Source organism: Pagrus major, chromosome 16 (assembly GCF_040436345.1).
Source record: "Pagrus major chromosome 16, Pma_NU_1.0".
Classification (NCBI taxonomy): Eukaryota; Metazoa; Chordata; class Actinopteri; order Spariformes; family Sparidae; genus Pagrus; species Pagrus major.
The window spans coordinates 4,032,601-4,047,491 of record NC_133230.1 but is presented as its reverse complement, the minus strand read 5'-3'; the positions used below and the strand labels follow the sequence as shown (position 1 = coordinate 4,047,491).

At 42.5% G+C, this 14,891-nt stretch overlaps 2 protein-coding genes across 2 annotated transcripts in view; both read right to left on the bottom strand.

Moving 5' to 3' along the window:
- Nucleotides 1-3,606, bottom strand: part of eif2ak3 (eukaryotic translation initiation factor 2-alpha kinase 3) — a 33,526-nt gene extending 29,920 nt beyond the window's left edge. The window contains exon 1 of the mRNA XM_073483385.1: nt 3,140-3,606. Coding sequence (XP_073339486.1) covers nt 3,140-3,450 — 311 coding nt within the window. The 5' untranslated portion in view covers nt 3,451-3,606. The remainder of the gene's footprint in view (nt 1-3,139) is intronic.
- A 1,308-nt stretch (nt 3,607-4,914) lies between these two features.
- On the bottom strand, nt 4,915-12,243 carry rpia (ribose 5-phosphate isomerase A (ribose 5-phosphate epimerase)). The gene is made up of 9 exons (XM_073483655.1): nt 11,918-12,243; nt 10,411-10,471; nt 10,181-10,236; nt 9,845-9,904; nt 9,541-9,605; nt 9,385-9,453; nt 9,151-9,292; nt 7,287-7,386; nt 4,915-7,199 (listed from the first exon to the last, which is right to left on the bottom strand). The coding sequence occupies exons 1-9, from the start codon at nt 12,131-12,133 to the stop codon at nt 7,102-7,104; spliced, it is 867 nt and encodes a 288-aa protein (XP_073339756.1). The 5' UTR covers nt 12,134-12,243; the 3' UTR covers nt 4,915-7,101.
- Between the last annotated feature and the right edge of the window lie 2,648 nt (nt 12,244-14,891).

Sequence of the window (14,891 nt, the reverse complement as noted above, 5' to 3'; positions counted from 1 at the left end):
TTGTTGTTGTTTTACAGACAGGCTTTATGATGAATTATTCAGCCTTTCATTCATGCTGAAGCTGCCTCACAGGGCACTTTGTTAATTCTTTATGTTATTGACTTCTACGTATCAGTGCGACTGCTCGTCTTTGTGATGATACGTAAATCTATTCTCTTTGTAGCAGCCTGGCAGATATAAAACTTAATTCAATGTTATTATTAAGATAATTACATAATGAGACAAGCTGCTCAAAGCTCAATATTTCAACAATGAGAATATTTTGAATCTTGAAACCAAAACAGAAGAACGAACACCTTAAAGTTTTTGGGATGCGACTACGGATTACTTTGTTATTTTCTTGATTAATCTATGTGATGTTCAGTCTATAAAACGGTGCAACGATATCGATCAGTGTTTCTCAAAGCCCAAGATGACGTCCTCAGATGTCTTGTTTTGTTCACGACTCAAAGATATTCAGTGTTAATGTCACAGAGGAGGAAAGAAACCAGAAAATATTCACATTTAAGAAGCTGGAATCAGCGAAAAATACTCAAACGGACTAATCCATTATCAAAATAAAGACAACTTAAAGATGAATTGATTAATCATTGAAGAAATTCGTCCTTTTGTAATATTTTTCTAGAATATCTTGAATGTAATAAACCAAAACAAAAGGCAGAAAGGAATACAATAAACTTTTAATACTTGTTGACAATGTATTCTGAGATTGATGTACGATAACTAAGTGTTCGCAGACAAACTGTGAATATGTGAGAAAGATCATGAGGAAAACAGCAGAGGAAGTGGAGGAGGCAGACTGTGACAAAGTGAGAAAGGACAGCAGATACGTGTCAGACGCAGGTACAGTCCTCACACTGTATGTGAGCAGACGCAGGAGTGCGAGCAGAGCGGTGGCAGGGTGTGACCAGCAGCAGGATGACACTCAGGAGTTTTCCTGCAGCAGCTGAGGTGCCTGGCAGGGGAATAGCCCTGCTTCTATCAGAGCAAAAAAAAAAAAAACTGCTCTGCTAATTACTTTCGATTTGCTCTTGATACTGTACTGCCGATGACAGACAGGAGCCTCAATCCGTCCTGAAGCCCCCAGTTGCCTTCACGCCACAGTTATTTCGTCATGACTCTTCATCCTGATGAAGTTTTGGTGCACACGGTAGATTTAATTTGTTGTAAACACCACGTGAAAACATCTTTTTTAAAATTCTGCCTCGCACAATTTCTTCAAAATAAACATACACGACACCTATTCCTCTTGACTCCAGCTTCCTGCGGGCTGACTGCGCTGTGTGCTCAGTCGCTCCCCTGTTGTGACAAAGCTGGGTTTGTTTATCATCCCGAATAACAAGCGCTGGTATGGGATGCTTTGGGGGGGTTGTCAGAACGCCTTTAAATGAGGCTCAAGATTAAAAAATGTTGACAGCAGATGGGGAACATGCTGCAGAAGTTTTAGCATTAAGGAGAGAAAAAGCAGGGTTTTAACAAGGATGTCAAATTTACTGACTTGGATCCAACTTTTTCTTGGAAAGCAGACAGCACATTTATAAAACTACACTGAGAATAATTTAGTGTAAGACCTCGTACGCTTCTGCAAAGACAGCAAGTGCACTGGGATAAAGAACCATGTTACAAGCTGCATCAGTCAGATGTATCCTGTAATGGTCTTGGAAAAAAAAAAAAAAAAGGCTAACATGGCAGAGAGGAGTAACATCATGAGGAACACACTGCGCCAAACATCTAAAAGGTGGGCGTCAAACCTACTGTTTACCAAGGAAGACAAAATCAATGCCCTACCCACTGCGCCAAGAACTGCATCTCACTTTGGGCAGCAACAGCAGGTCTGACAGGGTTCAGCAACAAACCTGTGGACTGCGTGAGGCTGAAAACTTCCTGACCGGCAGGACCCTGAAGGATTGCCATCCCATGAAACAAGAAACACGCACTTGTCATGTATGATTTGTGGTCGTAGAAATCCCAACGAATGTTTAAATCAGCAATCGCTTCCACGACCAAGACAAATTCCCCTACCCAGGACAGGATTGTGCATCTTAAGCCGAACTGCCACACTTTTTAACTTCTAGGTTTGTCAGATGACAACAGATCAGGCACATGCATGAAGTCAAACACCTTCAGTCTTTAATGAAATCTTTCTCCTCGTGCTGCAGAGTCACCGTGTCACAGCTTTTTAAAATCACCACCGACATTATCACAGGAGCAATCTCCTTCTGCTAAATCCCCCCAATTAACTGCCATTAATTAAATAAACAGACGTTCAACTTCTCTCATCTGAGAGGTATCCTATCTGCTGACAGCAGGAGATAAGCGGTGGGGTGGTGAGAGGATTGGTATCTCCGCTGTCAAGTGATTAGGGAAAATGTTCCCTTCATGTAATGTGATTTTTTTTATATGATAATAAATGGGAAAAGGAAATTAACTCAACAGTGCAAAAACTGGAGGCTGCATGAGGAGAGGAGATCTGATAAGTAAGCCCCCTAAAGAGAGGAAAAACAGGGAGGGAGGGTCGCATCCATCACATCACACTGCTGTTAAACCCATCCAACCGTACATACAACTGGTTTATGTGCACCCACACACTCAAGTGACTTAATGCACATCAGTACAACTGTATGAATAACTTCCAACAAAACCCAAATAACACCCAAGCCTGCACGTCCGTGCGTCACGGTGGGGAACTTTGGAGCCGAGCCTGCCCAGGAGGAGTCTGCATCAAAACTTTCAGATCGATGAGCCCACTTCCTCAAAAAGTTTCACTTGTATCAGAAAACTACATCAAGTGTGCAACACAACAGCTGCAGAGTGTCTACTTCTGCTTACAGCACATGCACATCGCCAGTTTCCCCTCCTCCCTCCCTCCCATCGAACTTATCACGCGATTTCCATCCAAACTTGCGCGTAAACTTGCGCGTAAAGTTGTTTTTTCTCATATTTTGGTGCACTGAGATCTCACCGACACAACTTAACACGTCTCCCATGAACATTTATCAGTATTACAGGGAGATACTCTGCGTTTAAAACAGGGTCAACCACAAGTTTTCAGTGCGGAGCGACCCTCCAGCGTGCACTACGTGAAATGGTCCGGTAATGGGCGCATGTCACACCTCGTAATTTTTTTAACTGAACGCACCTTGTGGGTCGGAACTTTCCGCTACTTTCTCCATATGACTCGTCGTTTTCCCCAGCCGACCCGTTGTCGTCGTCCTCCACCGTTACGTCCGCTACAATCACCGGGGCGCCCACGTTACCCAAGCCCCGCTTCATGACTCCTGCTGCGCCGTCATCCTCCGAGGTCGAACCGGAGCCCAGGGCGGCGGACTGCGGCTCCCTCCCGATGGCGGAGCCGTGAGTTAGCGAGGTCCCGAATCCGGTGAGCGCTTTCAGCAACAACAGGAGCACCAGGGAAATGCTCACGTTTCCAAAGTGAAGCCCCCTTTCCATTTGTAAGACTGGCACATTAGTGAAATATGAGATTTACATGCCACTGGCCTTGTAAATCTGAACATAAAAAACTTAAAGTGCAAAAAAAAAACCTGCGAGGGAAAGTCGGCTGTGTGTCGCAGGACGCCCTTTTCCAAATCTGTTCTTTAAGTAAACATAAACAGCCGCTGGGACACCATGTTATTCCCTTTATACTTCACTCAGGACTTGCCTTAGTAACGACAAGCCCCGCCTTGTTTCTACACTGGGATTGGACGGCGACATCTCCACACTCATTAAAAATTCATGCGGCCACTTCTCATTGGTCGACGCGCTGTCAATCACGCGTACTTCGCATACTAAGCAGAATGTGATTGCATCAGCCGGCTGTCGCTCAAAGAGGCGGGCTCAGAACCTTCCAGCCCCCCAAACAGTGCGCCTCATTGGCTAATCCGCTGTCCGTTAAAGCCGCGCATGCGCACCGGCGGGGTGACGTACAACAGGGTGACGCAAAAAAGTCCCCGATGGCGAATCGTGTGGCGGATGTGTGATTGGTGGGATGTGTCGTCGTCGGGCCAATCAGAGAGGCGATGCATAAAAAGCGGCGACGCGATTGGTCCAAGTCGGCAAAATGCGAAGCCTGATTGGATGTTTGAGCTGTCACTCACGCTGTAGTTGTCAAGACAGCCGATATGAAAGCGTCAACGTGGCTTGAGGATGATAGGTGCGTTTCCTGTTCCTGATCACGAGTTATGTTCTCTGACTTTCTGATAAACAAACCGAGGATGTGACAGAACACCTGAAACTAAACACACGAAGGTGTTTAGCTTTTAAACAAGGAAGCTCGTATAAAAGCTGCAGCTTCAGGTTCCTTTGTTATGTTTTTTATTCATATATACTGCTTAAGTTACTTTAAATGTATCTATAAAGCGTTTAAAGTGGTGCAAACAGCTGCTCAGCTCGTCTAGGTCATGACTGGTGATGACTCTCAGGGTATTTAAGGTCATTTATCACCCCACGCTTTGATGTGCAATGATTGGACACCTTGCAGCCGAATCAACCTGCTTTGCATTTCTGGCGCCCCCAAGTGGCCATAAAGGAGAACAGCATCACCAAGGTTTTCATTGCAGTGCAGTACTTTCCCATTTTCTTTGATTATTCAGTGCTTACATAGCAGTGCAGACTTTTCACCTCTACTCGTGTTTACAAGGTGATTATTTAGTTGATTAGTGGCTTTGTCTGTAAATTTAAGCGAAATATCACAATTTTACAGAATCTGCGTGGACGTAAAATTCCTCGTTTTGTCCAAAACTAAAAGTTATTGAGTTTTCTACAACAGAAGACAAAAGAAAACGGGCAAATGTTCACATCTGCAAAGCTCAACTTGCATGTTTGATATTATTAGTTATTCTTAACCGACTACTTGTTTTAGTTGTTTCAAGTTGTCACAGATTCATCAGAAATAAAAACAAGGAGACATGGTGGTATCATTTTTGGTCCTGTATTGTTTGACAAAGAAAATAATAGTACCATCACATTAAAATCATTATCACAGTCAGATTGTAAAGAAAGAAATCAAAAGAAATGCTGGTGCAAAAATATCCCAACATCGGACACCGGACACATCAGTTCACGCTGAAACATCCAACCGTCGTTTGATTTATTTGAGCAGAATTAAAACAGGATCTGATCGCCCCGTACCTAAAAACCTGTAGACAAACATGTCGGCCAACTGCATTTTCTTGATTGTATAAAATGTTTCTAAAAACAGAAAACGTAGAAAAATAAAACCAGAGTGTAAGGCATTGTGCGCCAAACGCAGAGACGAAGACATCAGTCGTATGGAAATTTCAAACGAATGATGGTGGTTCTGGACGGTAAAGAAACTCATCCCTGATGTAAAGAAAAGCAAAGAGACTGTTTTACTCTCCTGCGTCTGTGGGTGGGAACATTTTGATCTAAACTATTTCCAGCTTCCAGCTACATAATCAATTAATTTAGCTACATCTGAATAAAAAGGATGTTTTATTGCTTCGGCGTGCCAAGGCACATAAAATGTAAATGTGGTGCTGTTGGAAAATCCGATTTGAGCTACATCAGTTCACCGTTAACTGCGACCATTTTTAAAGCGTAACTGCCCGTCGTCGTTACTCCGAAATGTTCTACACTTCTTTCTATAGCTGCATTTAAAATTATGGCACAAGACTTCCTGTGACCAGAATAAGTCATGCAAAAAAACACTTAGAGGCACAGAACACAGTGGAAGAGGAGGTCACATGCATGAACGTACAAACATCCAGTCGTTTGTTTTGTTGTCAAACAGTGACAGGCCGCGGACTTTAACCCTCCCGACCGGAGAGTTTAACTCTACAGAAACCACGAGAGATTTCCACTGTCTTCTCTCACAGCAGGAAAAAAAAACAGATATTTCTTTCCACAGCAACAGCGGCTATATGCTAAAGTTCAACAGATAAGGAGAATTATTTCCACATCTGGCCTGTGGAATAACTAAGCCAACATTTTCCAGCCAGCTCTGCTAAGAATCTCATTTGAAAGAATGTAGTCATGTCCTGACTTAAACTATGACATTTTTACACGTGTAACCTGTAATTCCTGGTGAAGAGGATGTACATTTGTTTGCAAGTGCAGCTGCATGATTGAGATGACGTCTCACTATGTTGTCACAACATTACACAACATGAATCATGTGCTGCTGCAGTGAGTGGATGTTTCAGCAACAGGAAGTGCGTACTCTCACAGTGACGGGAGGATTTCACCTCGTCCTGAGGGTTGCTGGTTCTCAACCTGTTGCTACAAAAGGTAGCATGCTCCATTCTACACAATTTTCGTTTCGTCTGTTTAAATTCCACAGATCGATCGTTGCGTTATCACAGTGTGTCATGTCTTCTTAACACAGTGACCGAGTAATGGAAGCTTCGTACCTGCACCGCAGGGTTTCCCCTAAATTGCCACCGATCTCATTAATTTTTGGAGCCTGTTGCTGTTTAAATTAGCATATTAATTAGAGAAATTAATTTCTTGAAAAAAAAAAAAACTTCTTTATGTTGTAGTGTACAGTTCAGATTCCTCCCTCTTCTGTGTTCTAATTAAACAAAAAACACTCGAAGGCATATCAGCTGTCTGACTGCTCACAATGACTAGTGGACATTCTGCAGCAGCCGAGGAGATGACGGTAGTTTGATGTATGATTGTGAGATTTGTAAATGTTACTTTAATAATGTCGTTTCTTTTAATAGGATTTAAAGTATAATCTCAAGGCACACCTTTAGTTTCATTCTGCAGCGATTCACCACAGTGCTGCAGACATTCAGTCAAACCTGGTAATTACAGGAAGAGCCAATATTCCCAGTGAGACCAGGAGGCCAAACTGGGAAAAAAAATATACATGTATATGAGATGCACTTGATTTTACTCATCAGGCACTATAAAACTCAAAGCACCACCAGCGCGGTGAGAAAAATCGAGTGATCCTCACTCGTATCTGGTTTTTGAGATGTGTGAAAACGTCCCTGCTACAGTTCTGTCCAGTTCTGCAGGAGGTGCAGCTCCGTCCAAACACAGTCAGAGACCGGGGTGTAAATCGTGAACAGGGCACTTGCGGGTAAAGGTGGAGGTCATTTCATGAGGAGGTGAGAGATCATGGCGAACTCCTCAGTTGACTGAAGGATCCCGAATCTGCACGCTTCCGTCCTCCATCCCGAAGTAGGCTCGTTCAGCCATGCCGACGAAGAGCCCCGTATCCACCACACCTGAGGACGACACAGAGAGACGCTGAGTGACATCGTGTTCGTGTTTCTTAGTGCTGGCTGTATGTGCTGACCATCGCAGCTCCTCACCTGGTATCATCTTGATGGCGGTGTTGACCTCCTTCCAGTTCTGAGCCTTCTCAAACTTCCAGTCCAGGATGAAGTTGCTGTTGTCAGTGACGACTGGACCCTGAGAGCAGAAAAGACACAACTCAGACCTCAGACACTCAGCGACATCATCGACGGGGCTCTTTTTACCCTCATCTAGTTTGTAACAAGCAAATGTCTCAATCAAGGCTATTCCTGCACATGTGGCTCAGGATAAGAGTTAAATTACTAATAAAATGTAAACACTCAACACTTATTAGTATGTATTTTGTTGAATTATGAGTATTTCTGACATCTTTCTCAATAAACCCATCAGACTTGTTTATCTTGGCCGGGCTTCAACAGCAAATCTTCAAAATTAAAAAGCTAAGCGGATGTTTAGCAGTCTAATGACTTGTCTTCATCGGGCCTGACCTCTGTAATTATGAAGTCAATATTAGCAAATTATTACATAACCGCCCGTCTTTGATCATCAAGGCTTCCCGTGTAAACAAACTGGTGCTCGTCCACTTATTAATATACAAACTGTCTCCGGGGCTCAACAGTCAAAAGGAGCCATGAGACACACTAGTTTACAGTGTGTCGGTGTCTTTCTGTGTCCTCTGGTGGCAACGCTGTTCACAAGCTGGTCCTTAAAGCTGCTCTCTGTGGAGTTTTCTTGTAAGCAAACAAAAAGCCGATATTCTACATCTACGTCTACTAGCTCGCAGTCTTCTTCTCCCCAGTGTTTGCTGATGCACTCCAGCCTATCAGAAACTTCTTCCAGCAGAATGCAGCTGAATCAGGTTTCTTCTCAGCTCGACGACAGCAGCTTTCAAAAGGAAGACGGAGGACTGGAGCACACTGATACATTTACAGCCTTTAATTGTGCAAACACACTAGTGGTTTGTTTGCACTGCAGCCTATCTTGGATCTTATCACCACTTGTAAAATGAAATCACCAGCACGCACACGAGATAATCAGAACAGGGACCCACTCATGAAGAAACAGCTGCACTGCGCTACTGGAGGTCTGCAGCTCCACAGGCTACTTTTAAGCTCATGCACCAGTCCAGAAAGAGTTACTTATAACTAGTGCCTACTTTGATTTCATTATTGTCACATAAAAAACGTAATGTCAAATGACCCTGCGTTAAAAGCACTCAGGGCAGTAATGAAAGTGATGTAATGCTTATTAAATGTTTTAATAAACTAAGTGGTTAAGCTGCTCCGATCCTTTCTGAAAAGAACATTTTTACTGTCACTGTATTAAAAAAAAGGTATAACTACTCATCATTTTCAACCCGTGTGTAATGTCCACTAGCCTGGCATGACCAGACTTATTCACAAAAATGCCTCTGGACGCAATTGGATAAACCTATAACCAATCACAGCAGCGAAACGTGCACGCTTGAGGTGGGAATTAGGCTTTGCAGTTACAGAATCTGGGTTCACCTCTGATCAGCACTGCGCAGTTTGATCTGAGTTTCACGAGCCTGATGTGTTGTGCTGGACGGACCTGCAGACTGGACGTAATTGGACAGAACTTTAACCAATCAGAGCAGTGACTAGCTTTAAAAATCAAGACTGGTGACGCTCCTCCGTCAGTCCTCTTATCAAATCAGCCCCGTATTAGATCAACGGTTCTGATTGGCCCGTCACAATCCAAGTCACAGGAGAATCTGTCTGAATGGGAGGGGGGGGGCCAGAGGCATTTGAGCAAATGAAACATGAGCTCACAGCACGAGCTCCTGATAAAGAACCTGAGAGATCTAACAGTACAGCATGAAAACAAATATTATAAATAAAGTAAAGCCAGGAGTTAAAACAGTCAAATTCCTGCTGAGACAGACAGAGAGAGACTTACTGCTTTACTGACAGCCATCCGCAAGTTGGCTTCCCCTCCGAAGCGTTTGGCTATCGTCCTGGAGACAGGGACGTATGCCATGGGGATCACCTCGATAGGAACTCCCTTCTTCCACTGCTGGCCCAGAGCCTTGGAGTCCTTCCTGGGAGGAAAAAACATCATTTCTTTTTTCCTCTGAGGGCTAGCAAAACTGTCCTTACACTTTCTTCTCAAGGTGAACTACAAAACACACACCTGTAGTCGGCAATGACAACGAAATGTTTAGCACAGCCGGCTACGATCTTCTCCTGAGTCAGGCAGCCGCTGTGAGACAGAGAGAGGACGAGCGTGAGGCAGAAATCACACTGAGACACTGTTTAAGTTCTGCTGTGTGTGTTAAACTGTACTCACCCTCCACCTTTTATCAGCGTGAGATCTGCGTCCACCTCATCTGCTCCGTCAATCGCCACATCCAGCTGTGCAGGAGGAATGTAAAGACAAACAAACCAATTACACAAGCAGAAAAACAAAGCGAATAAAACTCCTGACCCAAACCGTAACAGTCAGCTCCACCATTCATGTCTCTCTGCAGCCGCACGGTTATAATTTTCACAGCGCCTCCAATTCAAACTGACAGGTTTTTGAGCGCCAACATATTGTGGCCCTTTCCTCATTTCCAAGGCTTTCAGTTTAATTTGAAAAGAGCTCTTCATACCTCTGGGTGCCTGTCCAGATCCGACAGAGTGAGGCCGTGCTGCAGGATCAGCTGACGAGCCTGTGGGAGGACGAGTCGAGGGAGACGGGAGAGGATGTGACGGCCGAGAAGTGAGACAAGAAAAGCAGAAAAGGAAAAGCATTTTTATAGTTTTTTTCTTGCAATTCATTCTGAAAAAGATTTATATGTTCAGACAAAAAAAAGAAAAGATGGTGTGTAGTAACGAGTTGCATTCAAAGGCAGGATGTTGCAGTACATGCTGTTGCCAAATACTGTGTTTACAGCACTGAGCCACCAGGATGAATATAATTAGAAGCCTCAAAGACTCAAACCAACCTGGAAGGAGGTGGGCACACACACGATGTTGAGTTTCTCCTGACGCACTCTCTCAGCTGGAATAAACAACACGGATCATTAGTGCACTTTCTGCAGAATTTACAAAGAGTTTAGCTGAAACATGTCAGGCACTGCACCTCAGCCCTGTGCTCTTCAACATAAAGACTTCCTCACCTCAGCAGACTAAACTTAAACACATTCAGAATCAGATTTACGATGGTTTCACTCACCTAATCTGTCCACAGCGTAGACGATGGTTGATCCGCTGCCCACTCCGACCACCTGGTTGTTCTGTGAGACACAGATGAACTCAACACTGATGCCACCACGCTACATTTCACACCAGGCCTTTAAAGTGGCTGAGAGCTAAAAACCTGCCATGAGCTACATGAGCATATACAGATCTGTACGTTCCTGCAGGTGGGCTGACAGCGAGCACAAGTGACGGACACGAATATCACTGGGCTGCAACTAATGATCATTTTCACTGTCGATTAATCTGCCAATTACTCTCACAATTAATCTTTTACTCTATAAAATGTCAGATAATGACAAAATGTGACGTCTTCAAATTGCTTTTTGTATTAGATGTCTTTTAATATGCATTTATATTGAACATGTCAGGGATTTATACATTCAGAGCTCATTTTGATAAAGTTCAGGGGATAAAGTCAGGTCATATATTTGTTTTTACATGAATACAACCTGATTTATAAGCACTGATTATCATCAACATCTCCAGTTAGACATTAAAGCTGAAACTAATGATACTAATGAAACTAATATTTTCATTATCCATTAATCTGCTGATTATTAAGGTTGACTGATTAACTGTTCAGTCTATAAAATGTCACACAAACTGCAAAAAATGCTCATCACAATGTTCAAAAAGTCCAAAAAGACATTTCTTTTGTCCAGAACCCACATACTTTTCATTTTTGCCATAAAGGACAAAGAAAGGCAGCAGATCCTGACATTTTAAGAAAAAAATAATGATTATTTTCAGTCCATTTTGATTCGATTATCACAATATTTGGCAACTAATTTTCTTGCAATCCACTAAACGATTAATCGACTTTCCAATATCATGAACAGTAATAAGAGTTGATTTAACTGATTATAATCATGGTGCATTTTGTTTTCAAACAGTAAACATGAACACCTTCATGTAAAATGCTCTCTCACAACAAAAGGTGGCACATGTTGCAGGGCACTTTTCTTGTTTCTGACATGTTAATGAGCTCATTATTGGGATGTTGGAGGTTTAAATGTCTGATTCAAGCATCTGGAACAAGCAAAATAACCTCCTGCTGTATCACACATTCACTATCCAGCCTGTAAAAAGACAAAATGCTGCTTTATTATCAATATTTCACTGTATTACAACAGCAGCACAAAGTTGTTAGCCCCAGGCTGTGGCATGCATGACACGTTAGCTCATCCATTTGTGGCTACCCATCACTTAAACCTGCTCTGACTGTCTAACACATGCTGTAACATGCCTGTTAGTATATTTAGCCCACTATCCCGGGACAAACATGCATAACAGCGTGCTAATTCCCTCCTAAAACCGTGCGAGTTAGATAATAAGTTAGCTAAGCTAGGCTACACTGCTGCCCCATCTTCTGCCTTGGCATGTTAGCTTAACTTTTGCTAGCGTGCTAGCTTAAAATGACAAAGTGCTGTATTTTGACTTGAGGCTGTGGGGACGTAATATAACATGTAAGCTAACGGTACCTGGACGTGGTTATCCACAGCAGCGTAAGCGGCCAGTTTCTTCGCCTCCTCTGCCATGTTTGCTCCGGACTGACTGCGGGGATACACGTGTTTCTGCGTGCAGAGACCCGCTGCTGCTGCTGCTGCTGCTGCTGCTGGCTGCTTCCTCCAGGATGCTGCTGAGCACAGAGGTCCAGCTGCGAGCTTACTGAAGGAGACCCAGCCCTGGAGTCTCATGACCCGGCCCCCAAAGACACAGAGACAGGCCCACAACACAGGCAGACAGACAGGAGTCTCCCTCTGCGTGTCTGTCTGCAGCAGGAAGTGCTGTAACTGCTGGTAATCACCTGTCTGTCCTTCCTCCTCTCATATGGAGAGCTGCGCTGCTCTGCGCATGCGCATTCAAGTGCAAAGTTCAGGTGTTGTGTTTGGAAAATGACTTTTAAATTATTTGTTTTGTGATTACAGTTTTCCATTACAAACAACGATACGTCATCACACAGGAAGAGGATTTGCACAGAGCCTCAGTGGTGGCGTATGATATGAAGTTTGTCCTGAAGGTGGCACCAGAGGAGAAGCCATGCAGCAAGTAAAAATGTAAAGGGGTTCATCCTCTTGGGAGCATGAATGTTCTCAGATAATGTTCGTTAACCCTAACCCGGTGCAAGAGGTGTCCAAAATAAAAATAAAAAGTTAATGTGTCATGCTTTTGGATTAATATTGCTGAATTAAAAGTGCATGTTTCATTTTCCTGCTGTGGATGTTTAAGGTAGAGCTCATTTTTATCTGCTTTATACACTTCTGGGTAGATTATCTACAGCAATGTGTCATATTCTGTAAGATCATCATATGTTTTTGTCGTGTGGCTGTCTTGTGAGAACCACATATTTTTAAAAAGGAGGTAAAAAGTACAATATTTAGAGTATGGACATCACAACATCGTCAGTTCGATAAAAAAACACAGACCATCCTCTTTCTCCAGCTTTCTGCGGTCTAATAAAGACAAAAATGCCTAAAAATGATCTTTACAAAAGTGTAATATTCGCCTCTGAGATATAGGTATGAAGTAGCTTAAAAATACTGGATTTAAATCAGGCACTGTGTGATCAAAGACGACATAAACAAGATTACTAATCTGTCTTGGAATAAATACAATCTTTCAGTACGTGACAGGTTTTGATACTACTGCTACATTTTGGTTGGTACCAAAAGTTTTGAGGTTATTTACCGAAGTTGATCTCCCACTTAATTGAAATAAAACATGTAACCCTTAACTTCTTGACCTTTTTTGATACCTTATAATAGAATAAAGTGTTTATCACGGGGACATTTGGACCTGTTGTTGCTACCAGAGCCGTCGTTCTCAAACTTTTTACATCAAAATTAGACCACTGACCCCAAACCGATCTTTTGATTTTATCCCCGGGCTCCTCATCTGATAAGAGTTTTGTTTTTGAAGTATTATTACAAAGAGTATATGAAGCTCCTGATCAGTCATATTCGGAATTATAGTAAAAATAAATTATTCCTTTTTTTGCTTGGGACCCCCTGGAAACCCCTCAAGGACCCCTGGAGCTCCTCAGACCCCGCTTTGAGAACCCCTGCACTGCAGAAACAGTCAGAGGTTCATTAAGATTACAAGGAATCCTCCTTTAAAGGCCAAAAACATACATATAAAACACGATACGCAGTCTGCTGCGGCCCAATGAACACAAACACACAGATATTTACATCACTACTACTTTTTATTTGGCAAACAGCTTGAGATAGTCTCTCTTTTTCAGTGTACAGTATATATATATACTATAATAAACCAACACATTCTGTTTGATAACCATTTTTTTTCTCATTTTTACATATTACAGCTTACAAATATAGCTGATCTTTTTGACAAAATTACAGATTCTGTTTGACACCTAAATTAGTATGCTATATAAAAATCCACACATCTTACATTCATGATTAGAAAAAGTACTGTCGGCTATATGAAATCAGGAAAGGAAAAAGAAAAAAAACACCACAGTACGCAATTTTCAAACAAATCCAATTAGGAGGAGCTGGGAGGTGGGGAGGGGGAGTCAAGGTTTCACAAACAGAGTGCGTCGTTCACTCTGAAATCCAATGTTCGAGTCATCTGAGAGAAATTTGCTGCTATTCCAAAAATCATCGGTACAGAGAAGATATCAAGGAACAACAACAATACTGTCACGTAAGAAGAAGAATGGTTAAATCTCTGTACTCAGTCCAAAGTTAGAAACTAATACCTTTGCCATGGATTATAATGGATAGTCGATAGAAACTAAACTTTGCATTGCAAACTGTACATATTACTTCATACCTCGCAATCTCTCTCTCTTCTCTCACTAGTGCTGTCTTAAGCCTCAAGTCCAAGGATTATGTAAATGCTGCCGAGCTTTTCCTTTTCATGCCTTTGCTATCTCGGCGTGAGACATCTGCTTAAAATTTTGGACATCTTTCTCACATCTGTAAGACAAAAAGTTGAACAGAACTGCATGAGGGAGCTGCCATTTGGATATTTGGGAAAGCAACTAAACCGTAATAAAATCCTGTGGCACTGAACGCCTCGTTGACAGGCAAAACTTTTCTTTTTTTTTTTTTTTTCTCCTTGATGTGTGCAATAATTGAATCAGCACGGAGCAGCTTTTTGTACCACGAGGATGGACTGAAAAGGTGCTGCCTTAAAAAATACAGCTGGCCTGTCTTTGCTTCACTGATGGGTCCGCGTCCGGCTCGGGAAACCCGGATCCCACCAGTGAAGTTCTGTTTTTATACACAGTATTGCTGAATATTGAGCGTTGCATTCGGTTTACTGAGAAGTTACTGTTTGTTTGACTTGCTACTTTTTTTTTATTGTTGTGTAGGATACATGACCATTGGCATCACATTGTATCAAAAAACCCAGATGAGTCATGCTTTTTTTACGCAAACCAGTGCCTAGAAATTTTATTTTTATTTTTTTATTTTTTTGTATTGT

Excerpts from the sequence above, each read along its gene's own strand:
- rpia (XM_073483655.1), bottom strand. The coding sequence starts at position 12,133 with ATGAGACTCCAGGGCTGGGTCTCCTTCAGTAAGCTCGCAGCTGGACCT. Across the intron at positions 9,905-10,180 it reads GTGTGCCCACCTCCTTCCAG|GCTCGTCAGCTGATCCTGCA; the intron begins GTTGGTTTGAGT and ends GTCCTCCCACAG. Across the intron at positions 7,387-9,150 it reads GGATGGCTGTCAGTAAAGCA|GGTCCAGTCGTCACTGACAA; the intron begins GTAAGTCTCTCT and ends TTCTGCTCTCAG.